The 17886-nt window shown below is 40.1% G+C and overlaps 1 protein-coding gene across 1 annotated transcript in view; it reads left to right on the top strand.

Annotated features, from left to right (window-relative positions):
- GUCY2C (guanylate cyclase 2C) overlaps positions 1-17886 on the top strand; it is a 72406-nt gene that overhangs the window by 17536 nt on the left and 36984 nt on the right. Inside the window, exons 7-10 of the mRNA XM_059682271.1 lie at positions 2111-2228; positions 5704-5839; positions 10049-10134; positions 13728-13839. Coding sequence (XP_059538254.1) covers positions 2111-2228; positions 5704-5839; positions 10049-10134; positions 13728-13839 — 452 coding nt within the window. The remainder of the gene's footprint in view (positions 1-2110; positions 2229-5703; positions 5840-10048; positions 10135-13727; positions 13840-17886) is intronic.

The following is a 17886-nucleotide window of genomic DNA, read 5'->3' as shown; positions in this document are numbered from 1 at the left end:
CTTCAGCCACCTTTGGTAGGAGGAAAGTTCTAGTTAAATGAATTTAATTTATACAATTATCCTTTGCCTACTGTGAATCATCACTGGGTGGTGATCTTTTCCTTTGCATTTGTCTGGAACTAAAGAGAGAGAGAGAAAAACAGAAATCACATTTATTTATTTATTTATTTATTTAGATAATATTTATTTATTTTGAGGATATTTTTTCCATTGATTTTTAGAGAGAGTAGAAGGGAAGGGGAGAGAAAGAGAGAAACATCAATGTGAGAGGGACACATTAGTTGGGTGCCTCCTTCAGGCACCCCAACTGGGGCCAGAGATTGAGCCCGCAACCAAGGTACATGCCCTTGACCACAATCCAACTCATGATCCTTCAGTCCACAGGCCAACATTCTATCCACTGAGCCAAACCAGCCAGGGCAATAGAACTACTTTTTATCACGTTCCTCATTTTACCACTCATCTTTTAATGTGGAGACCCACAGACTAACTGTGTCAAGGTAATATGTGAGTCAGAATAAGCTTAAAGAGGGTTTCACTGGTATGGCTGTGTCCTTTGCCCCATCAGCTAGATCATCTGACTTCACTTATCTGACTGGATCATTAATCATTACCTTTCTATGTTCAGACCAGAAAATGTTACTGCATTAGCTCTTTCCTGTGTTTGCCTAGTCACTTCACCCACACTAAATGTACCTTTCACAGTGTTAAGAGAAATGAAGCATATCAACTGGAGGCCTGTTTGACCACAAGTTGCTCATGAAGATAACCAATGTAACTTTTTAGCTGCAGCATACAGGAAGGAGGGCACATCATCAGCATTTCATCCCAACAACCACATTGATGGCTTCTTTCAGTAACTGTTTTGCCCTCTGGAAGGAGTCCTCAGTGTAATTTTACTTTTAGCAAATCCTCAATCGACTGCCAAAGTGTTGGCAATCCTTTGTCGCTATTCCTGAAGGACACCTGACTATGTTTTGGGAAAATCATGAGATTCACTTGGAACTAGACATACATAACTTGGATTCAAATTCTAATTCTGACACTTCTGGTTCATTTGACTCTTGGGTATTACTTAGTATTTTGAGATTTAATCTACTCCTTTGTAAAATGAGAATAAAAATGTCCACTGTGTCGGGGTACTTTTAGAATTGTATGTGCTAATATGAGCAAAAGATTCAAAACAGTTCTCAGTTCATAGATGTGTTCACCTCCTGTTTGAATATTAAATGATGGTCAACCTAGTTATAGCAGTTCAAACATGTTAGATTCTTGACCTATTAGAACATTCAAATGGTTGGGAAGCTAGATACCATTTGCAGCACAGTCTCAGACATTATTGAGAGTCCACAGTGTGCCAAGAATTATCTTGGAGTTGAGGATACAAGGATCAATAAGCTCATGTCAAGAAGTTTACAGTAGTGGTAGAGAAAATGTTTAGCCCTTCCATTCTTATGTTTTGCCATCTGAAAAGTAATTTTAACTCCTAATTTTTTTTATCATATCTTAATATCTCTAAATTGTTATGAGCACTCAAGGAAAAGAATGTTCCCAGATATAAACCAAGGGTCATTAAGTCTTGAAAGCAACCACTAGCTCACGTGTCCAGAGCTCAGACACATTTCCCTGAAAGTGGTATATGTCTTCTGATCTTCCTTTCCCTTTGTGTATGTTACGTACAGCTGCCTAATTTCTCTTGTTCAACTTAGCAGATTGAAAGAATTAAGCCTATATGGAGAAAGTAGACAGCTTTGCAGGTTACTGGAAAAAAGAACATGTTTTAAACTATTTCAAGACTACTATTTTAGTTTTTTGTTGTTTTTTTTTTAAATATTTTATTGATTTTTTACAGAGAGGAAGGGAGAGAGATAGAGAGTTAGAAACATCGATCAGCTGCCTCCTGCACATCCCCCACTGGGGATGTGCCCGCAACCCAGGTACATGCCCCTGACCGGAATCGAACCTGGGACCTTTCAGTCCGCAGGCTGACGCTCTATCCACTGAGCCAAACCGGTTTCGGCTACTATTTTAGTTTGAGTGAAATTGTAGGAGCTCTATCTCTCTATTTGGAGGAACCTAATTTTCATGAGAAATTGTGCTTTTATTGCAGTAACCACTACTTCATGGACAATGTCACAGCCCCTGACCATATGAAAAATGTCCTTGTTTTGACACTGCCTCCTGAAGAGTCCATCCCAGATAGTTCTTTTCCCCAGGACTTATCATTGGTAAGCTTCATATATGCATACTATTATTTTCTTCTTCAAGGTTAAGATATTATTCTACTCTTTGGGACTCAAATTCTAAGATGAGCATTATTTTTTTACTCATTTCAATTCACTCAGCAAGTGTTAACTGAGACCTACTAGGTGTAATTGCAAGATTCCTGCTACTAAAACTCTCACTATGGGTCAGTGTGTTAGGCTCTAGACCAGCACAGCAGTGCGCACTTCTGTAACATCAGAATGGAAGTGATAGTGTGGGAAGATAGAAGACACCCTGCTAACTTAGGGGAGGTGGAAATAAACAATGTAAAATAAGTGAAGTTTTCCTACATCCTAAAGCAACTTTCTGCTGGCACCCATATCAAATTCTATCTTTAGAGATATACACAGGAGTGGGCAAAGGTAGGTTTTCAGCTGTTCATATACAAAATACAACAATTACTAAATAATAATCCTATCTAATAATAGACAAACATGGTAATTAGCCATACCTCTGACACACTTCCCATTGGCTAATCAGGGCGATATGCAAATTAACTGCCAACCAAGATGGCAGTTAACCGCCAACAAAGATGGCGGCTAATTTGCATACTACAGGCAGGGCAGGACAGTGCCATCCCGCCTGGCCCACTGCCATCCAGGCCTGCTATCTGCGACCCAGGCGGCAGGCAGCCTGTAGGGGACCCGATCCAGGGCTGGCCGGCGGGACCACAGCGATCCACCACCAGACACGCCCACAAACGGCCCTCCCGTGGGATCCCGAGTTGGCGGGTGCTAATGCACCAATCAGCCAATGGCCACGCCCACAAACGGCCCACCCACGGGGATCCCGGGTAGGCGGGTGCTAATGCACCGATCTGCCAACATGCACACGCCTTTGCCCTGCACATACTATGCAGCTGGGAGAGGGGAATGGGGCCACTGGGAGCAGGGCCGGAACTGCCCAGAGTTTGCGTCAGGCAGCCCAGAGCGGAGTGCGAACTATCCCGACCGGTAGCTGCTTGCTCATTCACTTACTTGCTCATTCATTCACTCATTCACTCGCTCATTCATTCACTCATTCACTCACTCAGCAAACCCTCTCAGGTCCCTGGCACCAGGCCAGGCACTGAAGGTGAAGCAGGATAAGACAGAGCTATGTCCTCAAGATGTTAGTAATTCAGTATGCAGCCAGGAGAGGGGCGCCAGGCCTCTGGGAGCAGGGCGGGAACTTTCCCAGGGTGGGCTTCAGGCAGCTGGGAGTAGGGCTGGAACTTCTGCCATGTTGCCATGGCAACGCGGCAGAAGTTCCCCACCCCTTAGCTGCTTGCTCATTCACTTACTCGCTCATTCATTCACTCATTCACTCACTCATTATTCACTCACTCAGCAAACCCTCTCAGGTCCCTGGCACCAGGCCAGGCACTGAAGGTGAAGCAGATGCAGTGTACTGGGTTCGGTGAGGGCTGTAACTAACGCCGACTTTGTTCTCTTGACAAAATGGGGCCTCGGGAGCCAGGCCGCCCCAAGCCTATAGGCCTGTGCCTAGGCTAGGAGTGGCCGGGGTCCAGGAACATGACAGAGGGTGCCGGTCGGGCTGAGGGGTCTGGCCCCACCCCTCACCCTCACCCCCGAGTGCACAGATTTTTCTGCACCGAGCTACTAGTACCTAAATAAAATCTGTGTTTTGCATACTCACAACTGTAAACCTACTTTGCCCATCCCTGTATTCCTAAGTAAAAACATTGTTATCTATTGTGATTAGGTTAACCATTGTCCACATTTATCCAAAAGAGTCCTGGTTTATGCCTCTTATCCAAGCATTTCATCTGGTTTAGCATTTGGCTCCAAAAAAAAAAAAGATGCTCCATTTGGATATCAAATCATGGTCACCTAAGTATAATGAGGGGCTCCTGACACTAATACCACTTGGTCTTGGTCAGACAATGCACTTTAATGTGATCAAATTCATCAGATGTATTCTGCACTCAGAGATACTTGAGAGCAGTTTTGGAGTGGGAAGAGGAGGGAAGGAGCAGTCCTGAGGACCATGAACAGTTTTGGGTTGGCAAGCAAAGGCCAGGCCCAAAAAGCTCTATAAAGCAAGTTGGGTATCTTTGGAGTATCACAGTTTTTCCTGCACTAGCAGTGCTAAGCCCTCTGTTTTACAACCCTGCCAAAATTAGGAGTCACGCCCCCTTTTGGGTAGGGCTGGGTCTCAACTGGATTCTTTTCAGCTCATGAAATGATGATTTCAGCAAAAAGCACTGAAACCAATGAGAGGTGGTTTTATTTTTTTCCGTTATATTTTCTAACATATATTCTTCGGGGTATAGTATTCAGGTATCACTTGCATAGCTTCTAAGGTCTGGCAAAAGTGTGCAATCCAAAATACCTAAGTTGACAGAACTCACTTGGCTTCAGTGGAGCACAGAGCTTTTAATCCATAGCCTTACTCTGTGAAGACCAGCATATAATTGTTGCAAGGGAGTTTTAACCCTCTCTTTTATTTATTTATCTGATTTTTAAAATTGATTTTTAGAGAGAGAGAGGAAGGGAGAGGGAGAGAGAGAGAAACATCGATGTGAAAACAAAACATCAATTGGCTGCCTCCTGCATGTCCCCTATCAGAGATCAGCCCTCAACCTAGACATGTGCCCTGACACAGAATCCAACCAGCAACCTTTCAGTGTACAGGACAATGCCCAACCCACAGGGCCACGCCAACCAGGGCCTGACCCTCTCTTTTTTGTTCCCCTGGACAAACATTTATGGCCTGAAGTAACACCCAATCAGAACTGTCTTTAGCCCAGCCAGTGTGGCTCAGTGGTTGAGTGTCGACCCATGAACCAGAAGGTCAGGGTTCAATTCCTGGTCAGGGCACGTGCCCAGGTTGTGGGCTTGATCCACAGTAGGAAGTGTACAGAAGGCAGCCTAACAATGATTCTCTCTCATGTTTCTATCTCCCTCTCCCTTCCTCTTTCTGAAATCAATAAAAATATATTCTTTTAAAAAATAAAGAAAAAGAACTGCCTTCAAAGCAAACTCAATACCTTCCAATCAAACTCCTCCTGTCCCATTCAGGATGTTCAAAGGCAGGGACATGTTTTTGCGGTTGTTCGTTTTTACTCTTTAAGGGGAACATTAAACTGCAAGCGTTAATTTTCTGTAAAATCTTATAAGGATTATGAAAATGCTGTATGTTTTCTTTCCTGGTTGAAATGAGGTATTTTATCCTCATGGGAAAGAAGTACAACTGCTTGCAGTTACTTCCTTGAAGGCAGTGTTCTCGGTTTACTGATCCCAAGACAGAATTGTGACATAGTGATAATACAGAGCCCCCCCCCCCCACCCCAAGGAAATATTACTCCAAAGTCTCCGTTTCTACAATTCCCCCAATATTCCGTTACCCTGCTGACCCCAAGAACATTTTGCTTCTGGCTCAAGACCACAATCTCTTTTTTTAGAACTCATTTTAAGATTTTTCTTTCTTGTTCAGGAGTTAAATGACTTTTCTCTTGCCTATTTGAATGGAATCTTGCTCTTTGGACATGTGCTAAAGACATTTCTTGGAAAAGGAAAAGAAGTTGACACCGACGAACTTGCTCATGCTTTCAGGAACCTCACTTTCGAAGGTACTGGTCACCTAAGAGCAAACAACAACACTTAACACTCTCTACAGAAAGCTGAAGAAATATGGACTTTGGGGAGCAAAGAGGGGGTTTGGCAATAAATGGATCAACAGATAAATACCTTTGAACTTAATGGGAGGTAGACATCATTGTATAGAGTTTGGGGGTGCTGTTATCAATAACTAGACCCCAGTTTATGCTTTAGAATTTCAGAATCCTTAAATATCAAGGAAAGAGCATGTAACTCAGGCTCTGTAGTTATGAACAAGCTCATCGCAGATCATTTTGAGCCATGATGTCCTGACTGTGCTTGGAGATTAGCAAGAAGAAAAGTGCCTGTAGTTTGAGTTTGGTCCTTCCATACTTCTCTTTCTGTCCTTCCAAAATGAGGGACCCTGTGTTACCCCTCCAACTCAAAACCTCTCATAGCAATACCATCCAAAATTTCACAACGCTTGTCCTTCTGAACTATAGGAATCAGCATTTTCTTTCCACACAAGCTTCTATTGAAACTCCTTTTATTTCCCAGATCTCATCCAGTTACCATGAAAAAAGTCTTTTAGATGAATGTATATTAAGTAAAAGACAAATGATAGTTGACTTTTCTAACTTGCCTTAAATCCTTACTCTGACAAACTTTTATCGTACTGCAGAGTGAGTCTTCTCTTGACTTCAGAAGGTGGCAGACGCCCAACACTAAGCTTGAGGGCTGCATCAGTGTCTATAGGATATGACAAGGATAGGAAGAAATCACTTCTGCATCCCTGAAGGAGCAGGGAGGCAGGGAGGCAGGGAGGCAGGGAGGAATAATGTTTTATTGATATTTTTCCTGTGTCCCAAGTTCTTATAGGCACTTTATGTACATTATTTTCCCCCAAGTTTTTAAAATTGTGGTAAAACACATAATATTAAATATACGATCTTAATCATTTTTAAGTATATACAGTTCAGTGTTATTACGTTCATTCATATCACTGTGCAACTATCACCATCGCCTATTGCCAGAACTTTCATCTTTTAAACTGAAATTCTATCGTTACTAAACAATAATTACCCATTGTCCCCTACCCCTACCTCCTGGCAACCACCACCCTACTTTTTGTCTCTGTGACTTTATTCTACATATCTCATATAAGTGGAATCAGACAGTATTATTCTTTTTGTGATTGTATTATTTCACTTAGCATAATGTCCTCGAGGTTCAATGCATGTAAATGTCACAAAGGATTCTTAGTTGATAGTTTTTTTCTTTTAGCATTTTGAATATATCATCCCACTGCCTTCTGGCCTTCAAAGGTTCTAATGAGAAACCAGCTAACAAGCTTATTCAGTATCCTTTGAATGGGACAAATCACTTCTCTTACTGCTTGCAAAATTCTCTTTGTCTTTGGCTTTTGACAGTTTTATTATAATGCGTCTTGGAGTGAGTGTCTGAACTCACCTTACTTAAAGTTTATTGAGCTTCTTGCATATTTATAATCCTGTCTTTGATCAAATTTGGGACGGTTTTGGACATTACTTCTAATATTCTCTCTTTTCCTTCTTTGCCAGTGTTGGTCTACTTGATAATGTTCCACAGATCACTTTTCTTCAATCTTTTCTTCTTTCTGTTCCTCAGACTCAGTAATTTCCATTGTCCTATATTCATGTTTGCTGATTCTTCTGCCTGCTCAAATCTGCCTCTGAATCCCTCTAGTGAATTTTTCACTTCAGTTATTGTACTTTTTACTTCCAGAATTTCTTTTTGGTTTCTTTTTTAGATTTTCTTCTCTTTAGTGTTATTTTCATTTTGTTTATGCATCGTTTTCTTGAATTTATCCATGTCTTCTGAATTCTTTGAGCATATTTAAGATCATTGTTTTAAAGCCTTTGTCTAACAGAGACACCATCATGTCTTTTTCAGGTACAGTTCTGTTATCTTACCTTTTTTCTTTTGAATGGGCCAGATTTTCCTTTTTCTTTGTATGCCTTGTGATTTTTTTCCAAATATATTTTTTATTAATTTCAGAGAGGAAGGGAAGAGAGAGTTAGAAACATCAATGATGAGAGAGAATCATTGGTTGTCTGCCTCCTGCATACCCTCTACTGGGGATCAAGCCTGCAACCCAATATGTGCCCTTGACTGGAGTTGAACCTAGGAACCTTCAGTCCACAGGTCGATGCTCTATCCACTGAGCCAAACCAGCTAAGGAGTACCTTGTGATTTGCTGTTGTCATTGAAAACTGGATATTTGAATATAATAACCTGATAATTCTGAAAACCACATGGGGAATTAATTTCCCATTCCCCAGGGTTTGCTGGGTTTCATTTCTGCTTTTTGTTTTTATTGTTGTGGGCTGTCTCTATCCTGAGGAATAAACTTAAGGCCTTCTCAGTTCTTTTCTGAGCTTCTGGCTTCTCCTGGGCATGCCCAGTGCAGTTGCTTGAATGTCCTAGCCATCATTGTCTGTCCTTCAAAGGGCAAAAAAGAAAAAGAGAGTATAAGGGTCACTAACCCTTTACACCCCCCAAAAGTCATGTTAGTAGAGGGGTGGGGTTTACAACAGTGGGAGGGGGTGCAGCAACAATGGCCACCACCTCTTTGTCTGCACCTCTGTGATCATAAGCAACAATCAGCAATTAGGGCACAGATCCCCAATATCTTGGACAACAGGGTCTTTCTTTTTTGCTCATCCTGGCTCCTGCGAGTGGTGTGTGAACTGCTGTAGGAACACATGCACAGCTGTCTGCCACAGGACTGAGGGCTGGGGGCAAGTACTGCTGCTGTGCTAAGAGCCAAAATGGATGAAAATTAATCACAACTTACCATCTAAGCCCAGAGTTCCAGAATAGTTATATCAGACAGATTCTGCCAGTGCAATTGTTGTCTAGGTTGGGAAGATAGATTTCTGGTGCTTCCTACTCTACCATCTTCTCAGTATCATCCTATGTGCATTCTTTTTTTTTTTTTCAAAGATGTTTTTATAGACTTTAGAGAGAGACAAGGGAGAGGAAGAGAGAGGGAGATAAACCGATTGATGTGAGAGAGAAACCAATTGGTTGCCTCCCTCAGACACCTGGACCAGGGATCGAACCAGCAACCTGGGTATGTGCCTGACCAGGAATGCAACTGGTGACCCTTCAGTACACAGGACAGCACCCAAACTACTGAGAGCACCAGCCAGGGCTATGTGCATTCTTAATTAATTTATCATATCGTTATCTTGGTCAAGCATCTTTTTTTAAAAATATATTTTATTGATTTTTCACAGAGAGGAAGGGAGAGAGATAGAAAGTTAGAAACATCGATGAGAGAGAAACATCGATCAGCTGCCTCCTGCACATCTCCCACTGGGGATGTGCCCGCAACGCAGGTACATGCCCTCGACCGGAATCGAACCTGGGACCCCTCAGTCCACAGGCCGACGCTCTATCCACTAAGCCAAACCGGTTTCGGCTTGGTCAAGCATCTTAATGGGCACTAACACAGGCTTAGAGCCAATAGACATTTATGTCCTAAATTAGCCATCTACTAGCTGTACAACCTGGAGCAAGTTATTTAAATCTCTAACCTCAGATTTCTCAGCAATAAGGTGGAGATAATAGTTTCTGCATCATGGTATTTTAGGAAGAATAAAATGATAAATGTATATAAACCACTTAGCACAGAGACTGGTATAGTAAATGCAAAGTAAATATTAGCTATTATGTTAAACTATATGAATTTGCTGATATTTGATCATATTCTTACCTAAACAGCCATTTCATAAGTTTGTTGTACTGTTGTTATTTCATAGATGAGAAACCAAGACACAGAGAACTTAATTTTCTCAATGTCTTCAAACTTTACGTGATAGTGAATGGATTTTAATCTTCTTACAATCTTAAGTTAGATTGTGCAATGACCTACACACTGTGATACTAGTTTAGTAAATATTCTTAGCAAAAGCTTCTCACTAATAATCAAGAGGAATCTATTATATTTAGAGCCACTCTAAATGCAATGAAAAAGATTTTTTCTTCTAACTAAGTAACACCGCCCATAAAAATATTCTTCAGAGATTTCAGGGCCAAGGACCAGTCCAGGTGCCCTCAGATTAGATAATTTAGATCAACTATTTTTCAGTACAATAAAGCAATTTGAACCTATGCTATACTCTCTGTCAGGATCTAATTGGTCTTTCAGTAAGTAAGTTAACAAATGCCTCTAACTCTTTCTGATTTTGCTCTAGGGTATAAGGGCCCTGTGACTTTGGACATCTATGGGGACATCGACAATACTATGGTGCTTCTGTATACCTCTGTGGAGACCAACAAAGTATGTCTAACTTTTATTAAGAACTTGGGTTGAAGTGATTGGCTGAGGAGGGATAACTTGGGAGGCGAGTAATAGTGAAGGAATTAAAGAAGTATGTAAACATAACTTTTGGAAGTTAGTTTATGTCCAATTCACAATTATGCTCCACTTAGGAAAGCATTCCTGAAGCATTTGACCCACCAAACTTTTTATCCACTCTACTTGATATATAAAAATATGCTACCCAGAATATATTGATAAAAAGACCAAACTATTGCGGTCTGACAATTCTCGGAGGGGAGGTGGTATGGGGGGTACAGAAAGAGATTGGATAAAAATCTTAACCTATGGACAAGGACAATGGGACGGGGGTAAGGGCATGGGGTGTGGTGGGAACCGGGTGAAGGGGAGCTATGGGGGGAAAAAATAGGAACAACTGTAATAATCTGAACAATAAAGATTTATTTAAAAAATTAAATTAAATTAAAAAATAAAAAAGACCAAACTATTGATAGGATATCAATGAGAGGATGACAGTTCTCTTCTAAGAATTATTTATTCATTTCCACAACTAAAAATTTCAATAAAACATTCTCCTGTTCTCTCCATCTGAACTCTCATGAAAATCATTATGAATCCCTCTGGCACATATAAACAGCCCTATAATGCTATGCTTTTATTCACATTATGTATGTCTTTTCTTCTCTCCAACTTAGTAGGTTCTTTAAAGGAAAGGAGTGGGTCTTACCTTTCCATGTCTCCAGTGCTTAGCTTCTTATCTGGCACACAGTTGATGGCTGATTAGCATTTAATTTCAAAATCAAAATGTCTGTTTTTATGTCACCCAAAGTAGTGCTCATCTCAAAACCCAAAGTTTTCAGTTACTATATTAGACCTTTAATATAATGCAATACTGAGGACAGTGTGTGTGTGTGTGGGGGGGCGGGGGTAAGGGCAGAGGGTGGGGTGGGAACTGGGTGGAGGGGAGCTATGGTGTAAAAAAAGAGGAACAACTGTAATAATCTGGACAATAAAGATTTAATTTAAAAAATATATAATCCAATATTGAGCATATATTCAATGGAAATACCTTAATAAAAAGACCCCCTTTGTATTTCAATTACTAATAGTAACAACAAAGATAATTACACCCCCTCTAAGTTATTTGCCCCTGGGGTGAGAGGCAGGTGCTTGTGGTAAGATCCTAGTCAGCCTCAGGACTGCTCTTCAAAATAAAAAATGTTGTCTGTGCACTTATTCTCTCTGAAGGTAAATGTAGTTGAAATTTTCAGTAATCTAATGTCACCAATTGTGCTTTGTAATACGTGTATATGTGGAAACCAGGGGCTATAGATATATTATTCTACTACAGGCCCAGTGCAAGAAATTTGTGCACAGGGGGCAGTGGGGGTGGGGTCCCTCAGCCCAGCCTGCACCCTCTCGCAATCTGTAACTGCTTGCCTGCCTGCCTGCCTGATCCCCCCTAACCACTCTGCCTGCCTGCCTGATCCCCCCTAACCACTTGCCTGCCTGCCTGATTACCCCTCACCACTCTACTTGCCTGCCTGATTGCCCCTAACCACTCGCCTGCCTGATTGCCCCTAACCACTCTGCCTGGCCTGCCTGATCCCCCATAACCACTTGCCTGCCTGCTTGATCGCCCCTAATCACTCTGCCTGCCTGCCTGATTGCCCCTAACCACTCTGCCTGGCCTGCCTGATCCCCCATAACCACTTGCCTGCCTGCTTGATCGCCCCTAATCACTCTGCCTGCCTGCCTGATTGCCCCTAACCACCTCTGCCTTGGCCCCCACCACTGCGGCTTCATCCAGAAGGACGCCCAAAATGACGTCTGGAAGGTCACTGGGCTATCCGGTCTAATTAGCATATTACGCTTTTATTATTATAGATATCCAGAGTAGGTCTCAGTAGAGATTCAATGTCCAATACCCTAATATGTAGGGTATTTCCTATTCTCAACACATGCAATTATAGATTCTGCTCTCAAGTTAAGAGTATATTTTTGAGAATGTAAAACTTTTGTCCAGAATGTTTTGAAGCAATAGTGGTGAATTCAGAAAGATAGTTATTTTTTAGATGTCTCTTAGAAGCTGATTTAATATGTGTAATTTAAGGATACATTAATATTCCCATTGTCAAATTACTTGAAAAGAAGTCTTTTCTTTTAAAAATCTAGTGTTGTGTACAAGAAAGCACATTAGAGGAAAGGGATAGAAGAGATTAGAAAATTTGTAATTGACAGAATGTAAGCAATGTAGAATTATTTCAGAGCCCCTTGACATGTATCAAAATGAATAATGGTTTTTGCTGTGGTGCATTTTCTCAAAACACCATTTTCAATAGCAACTTAATATTGTGGAAAACATTGGTACTTCACTTCTCAAGTGACTTGGAGCTAGCCTTTTAATTTACCTTAGCCTCTATTTATTTTATTTTATTATTTTTGCTCCTTTTTACAGTTTTAGTTTTATTTTCAATGGCAGTTTACATTCAATATTATTTTGTATTAATTTCAGGTGTACAGCACAGTGGTTAGACAATATACTTTACAAAGTGATCCCCCCCCAATATTTCAAATATTCACCTGGCACCATGCATAGTTATTACAATATTATTGACTATATTTCCTATGCTGTACTTGGGACTCTTTTATGACTACCAATTCCTACTTCTTAATCCTTTCACCTTTTTCACCCAGTCTCCCAACCCCTCTGGAAACCATCAGTTTGTTTTCTGTATAAGTGAAATCATATGATATTTGTCTTTCTATAACTGACTTATCTCAGAATAAAACCCTCGAGGTCCATCCATGCTGTCGCAAATGGTAAGATTTCATTCTTTTTATTGGCCAAGTAATATTATATATATAATCAGACAGCTTTTTTATCCAGCCCATCTATTGATGGGCACTTGCATTGCTTCTGTACCTTGGCTATTGTAAATAACGCTACAATGAACATAGTGATGCATATATTCTTTCAAATTAGTGTTTTGGGTTTTTTCGAATACCCAAAAGTGGAATTACTGAGTCATAAAGCAGTTCCATTTTTAATTTTTTGAGGAATTTTCATACCGTTTTTCATAGTGGCTGCCCCAATCTGCGTTCCCACCAACAGTGCATGAGGGTTCCCTTTTCTCCACATTCTCGCCAACACTTGTTGTTTGCTGATTTATTGATGACAGCCATTCTACCAGGTGTGAGGTGATATATCATTCTTGTTTTAATTTGCATTTCTCTGATGATTAGTGACATTGAGCATCTTTTCATGTGTCTGTTGGTCTTAGCCTCTATTTTAACATTTGTAAAATGAAAGGATCATGCTAGTTCTCTAAAGACCAAAGAACCTGTGTTGGGTAGACATAGATTATGGTCATAAAACTAATTGGCCCACATGGAGCTTAAATCCACATTTGTGCTGTGAAGCAATAATGAATCCTACCAAGCTTCCCCATGGCTGGTTAACATTATCTTGTTTCACTGAGAATTCTACTATGAAATTCAGATGTCCTTGGACAGGATGGTCAATTTCATCAGAACTTGTTCTAAAATCTCTTTTTCTGTTCATCCTTCTTCTTTTTCATGTCCTGACACAGTACAATGTACTTTTGACCTATGACACCCACACAAATGTCACTAACCCAGTGAATGACAGCCCCACATTCATCTGGAAGAACCGGAAGCTTCCTAATGATACTCCAGACCGGGGTAAGATATCCTTAGTGAATTTTCTTTTCTTAAAATTGTGTGTGTGTTTTCTTTTATGCAACTAGCCTGTGTTTTTTGTTTTGTTTGTTTTATTTATTGTCTGAATAAATAAAATATTTTCCAGGTTTATAAATGTTTCTCTCTGTCTTTCTCTTTCTCTTCCACTCTCTCTAAAAAATCAATGGAAAGATATTCTCAAGTGATAGCTCAAGTGAGGATATCTTTAAAAAGAAATAATAATAATAATAAAAACATTTGTTCTGGATACTACAAGTATCACTGTCTTTTCATTCATTCAATAAAGATTTACTTAGTGTCAGGCAATGTCCTAAGCACCTGGGACACAGCAATGGACAACACAGAGTAGGTTCCTGTTCTCCTCCAAGCCTTCATCACCTGCCTCCTGGGATATAATAGCTTTCCCAGACTTCCTGCTTCAGTCCTGCCTCCTGCCCCTTCTATCCAACCAGCACCACCACCAGAGTGACAGCATGAATCCAGTCACATTGCTGCCCGGTTGCTAATACTGCAATTAGCAGCTCCACTTTACCTACCGAATAAAGTCCAAATGACTTATTATTGCACAAAATTTCCATGCCCTTCCTACTCTTCAGCCTGATGTTTCATTTTACCTGAATCCCTCCCCCACTCTCTCAACTTCCTCCTACTTCCTTAAGAAAGGTTTTTGCAACTTCATGCCCCTGTGTCCTTATCGATGCTTCTCCCTCTGACCAAAAGTTATCACTACCCAATATGATTGGAAAACAACCACTCATCCTTAATATGTAACTTGAACTCCACTTTTCCTAAGCTTGTTCTTAGCATCTCAGGAGGGTATTGATCTTGCCCTTGATCCTACCAGGCTTCTAGCATAATACTTCTATCACACTTACTTGTTTACACATATTTTTATTCCATACACTATATGTGTAGGGTCTATTCTTTATATCTCTTTGCCTCAACACAATGCCTTGGAAAGGAAGGAAGGAAGGAAGGAAGGAAGGAAGGAAGGAAGGAAGGAAGGAAGGAAGGAAGGAAGGAAGGAAGGAAGGAAGGGGAAAACTATAAATATGTTTCTAGTCAGTATAATCTATACAATGTTAATTTTAATCAGTTTACTTCTCTAAGTATAAATACCTTCCTCTGTTAAATCAGGAGGTTTAACAAATCCCAAAGTTCTTTCCAATTATCATGTCCTATGACCTTGGGGTTATAAACTCAATCTACATTGTGACCCATTTTTTGAAGTTTTAAATTGAGTTTATTAGAGTACACTGGTTAACAAACCATACAGGTTTCAAGTGTACAACTCAACAATGGGTGCATACTGCATTGTGCACCCATTGCTCAAATATAGTCTCTTTCCTCCACCATTTATCCTCCCTTTGCCCTCTTCTATTTCCTCTGTCCCCTGGAACAACTCTACTTTGTTTGATTCTCATACAAATACTGAAAAGAAGGCACTATTATTCTAATACACACTTTGCAAATGAGAAAATCAAGAGAATAAAATTTTAAGTAGATTTGATTACAGTCATTTTTGTAAGCTCATTTAAAAAACTGGAAATATTCATTGAATTTTGCATTCTATGTATTTGAAGTATTTATTTGGACAGAAAAATCATCTCAGACTAGAAAAAATAAAACAATAAAAGTTATCATTGTGATCCATTTAAATAAAATGTGATAACCTTAGCAGCCACCAGAAGGCAGCAGAAGCTTAAACTTAGAGCTAATGTGATCCTGTGACTTATCAAACAAGCAAAACTACAAAGTATGTTGAAAATTAAAAATTACAAATTGCCAATTATAAAAATAGTGATGGGGATGTTAAGTACAGAATGGGGAATATAGGCAATAATATTGTAATAATTATGTATGTTGTCAGATGGGTACTAGACTTATCCAGGTGATAACTTCATAAACTATATAAAGGTCTAATCACTGTGTTATACACCTGAAACTAATATAATATTGTGTGTCAACTGAAATTGAAATATAAATTTTTAAACAAATTTTAAAATGGAGTAAGAATATATTTCAGCTTGCCAGTTGTCAGTTTTACATAAAATTTAAAGTATCATTTTAATTTGTATTTAATGTACATCTTATATTTAGTGCCATGAGATGGTCACACTGTGAGAAACAGATAGGAATTGAGATGGGTTGAAGGCCCAGCACATGGGAGTCCCCATGTGCCTTCCAACCTATGCTCTAGGGCAGCGGTCCTCAACCTGTGGGTCACAACCCCTTTGGTAGTTGAATGACCCTTTCATACGGGTTGCCTAAGACCATCCTGCATATTAGATATTTACATTATGATTCATAACAGTAGCAACATTACAGTTATGAAGTAGCAATGAAAATAATTTTATGGTTGGGTCACAACATGAGGAACTGTACTTAAAGGACCAGAAGGTTGAGAACCACTGCTCTAGGGGATGTGTAATTTTAAAAGACTGATGAGTAGAATCACCTGCCCTGTTGAAATTGTATTTCTCATACTCACTTTTTGAAAATAACATAAGCATGGGAATTTATTTTAAAACTAGAGGCCCAATGGATGAAGATTCATACAAGAATAGGCCTTCCTTCCCCTGGCTGCCAGCACCGGCTTCCCTCCAGCACCTGGGACCTGGGCCTTTGCTCTGGCCACTGCCTTCTGCCTTCATTCTGGGCTGGAACCACCTTCCACCTTCACTCCGGCCCTGTCACCCTCCTGTAGCTCCCTCCATCCCCCGCCCCCCCCCCCCCCCCCAGAGCAAGCATTCTGCCCCGCCCCGGCCACTCCATGCTTCCATGCGCACGCTGCCCAGAGGCCCGGAGCAGCCAGGGCGGGGCAGAATGCCTGCATCATCGCCATGATGACAATGCAAGCATCCCTGCTCAGCTTTGTCAGGTCAATTTGCATATTCCTTCCTTATTGGCTGTGGGCACTGCCATCTTTGTTGCAAAGTGACAGTCAATTTGCATATTCCATCTTTATTAGATAGGATAACCAAATCTTAATCTGTTCTAGTGTATGATGGTATTTTTAAATATTTTATTTTCAATTACAGTTGACATACAATATTATATTAGTTTCAGGTGTACATCTCACACTTGCTTTTGTTTTCTGGCTAGGGGTATGAGAATGATGGCTGCCACAATGGTGGTAGTGGTGATGGAAATGGTGATTATAGTAATAAACAGAATTCACCGAAGTCAGATGTGCCCACAATGCAACTTCAACTCCAATTTATTAATTTATTTCTGCCCTGGGGAGAATACTAGTAGAAATTCAGAGCTCACATTTTCACTGTTAAAAGTTTCCCTTTATCTCTGGCTGGTCTGGATCAGTTGGTTGAGCATCAGCCTGTGCAACAAAAAGTTGCTGATTCTTCCATGTCAGGACACATGCTCAGGTTGCAGGCTTAATTCCTAGTAGGAAGCATGCAGGAGGCATCTGATCAATGTTTTGCTCTCACCTATCTCTCTCTTTCTCTCTCCCCCTACCTCTCTCTCTCCTTCCCCTCTCTCTCTAAAAATCAATTTAAAAATATTTTTTTTAAAGTTTCCCCTTAGTAGAAATTTTTTGTCAATATATTTATTGGGTATCTTTGTCATTGTCATTGTCATTGTCATTGTCATTGTAATATGCATGAGCTTCTAGTATTGTTCTACTAACTATCTATAAAACTTCATGCTTCCCAACTTTGTAAGATGAAGATGTTAGTGTCTATTTTTTCTTCTATCTCTTTCTCTGCTCCCGAATTCTCCTGTATTTTTCTTTAATCTGTCCGGGGTGATAATATTTATTTGGTAACCACAATGAAGCCCTCTGTCATTTACCTTTAAGTTGATATTCTATAAGTTGAAAACATTATGATTATGATTATTATTATTATTATTCACATGAAGTCAAATAGCATGCCATGATATTTTTTCTATATATCTCCAATGTCTCCCCTTTGTGCCACACCTACTAAAAATAATAATAATAACTTTTTTTAATTGCAAATTCTCAAAATCTGGCCAAATTTTACTTTGTTTCACTTTTAAACTATG

The sequence above is a fragment of the Myotis daubentonii genome, chromosome 2 (genome assembly GCF_963259705.1).
Source record: "Myotis daubentonii chromosome 2, mMyoDau2.1, whole genome shotgun sequence".
Lineage (NCBI taxonomy): Eukaryota > Metazoa > Chordata > Mammalia > Chiroptera > Vespertilionidae > Myotis > Myotis daubentonii.
This window is presented reverse-complemented; position numbering and strand designations above follow the sequence as displayed.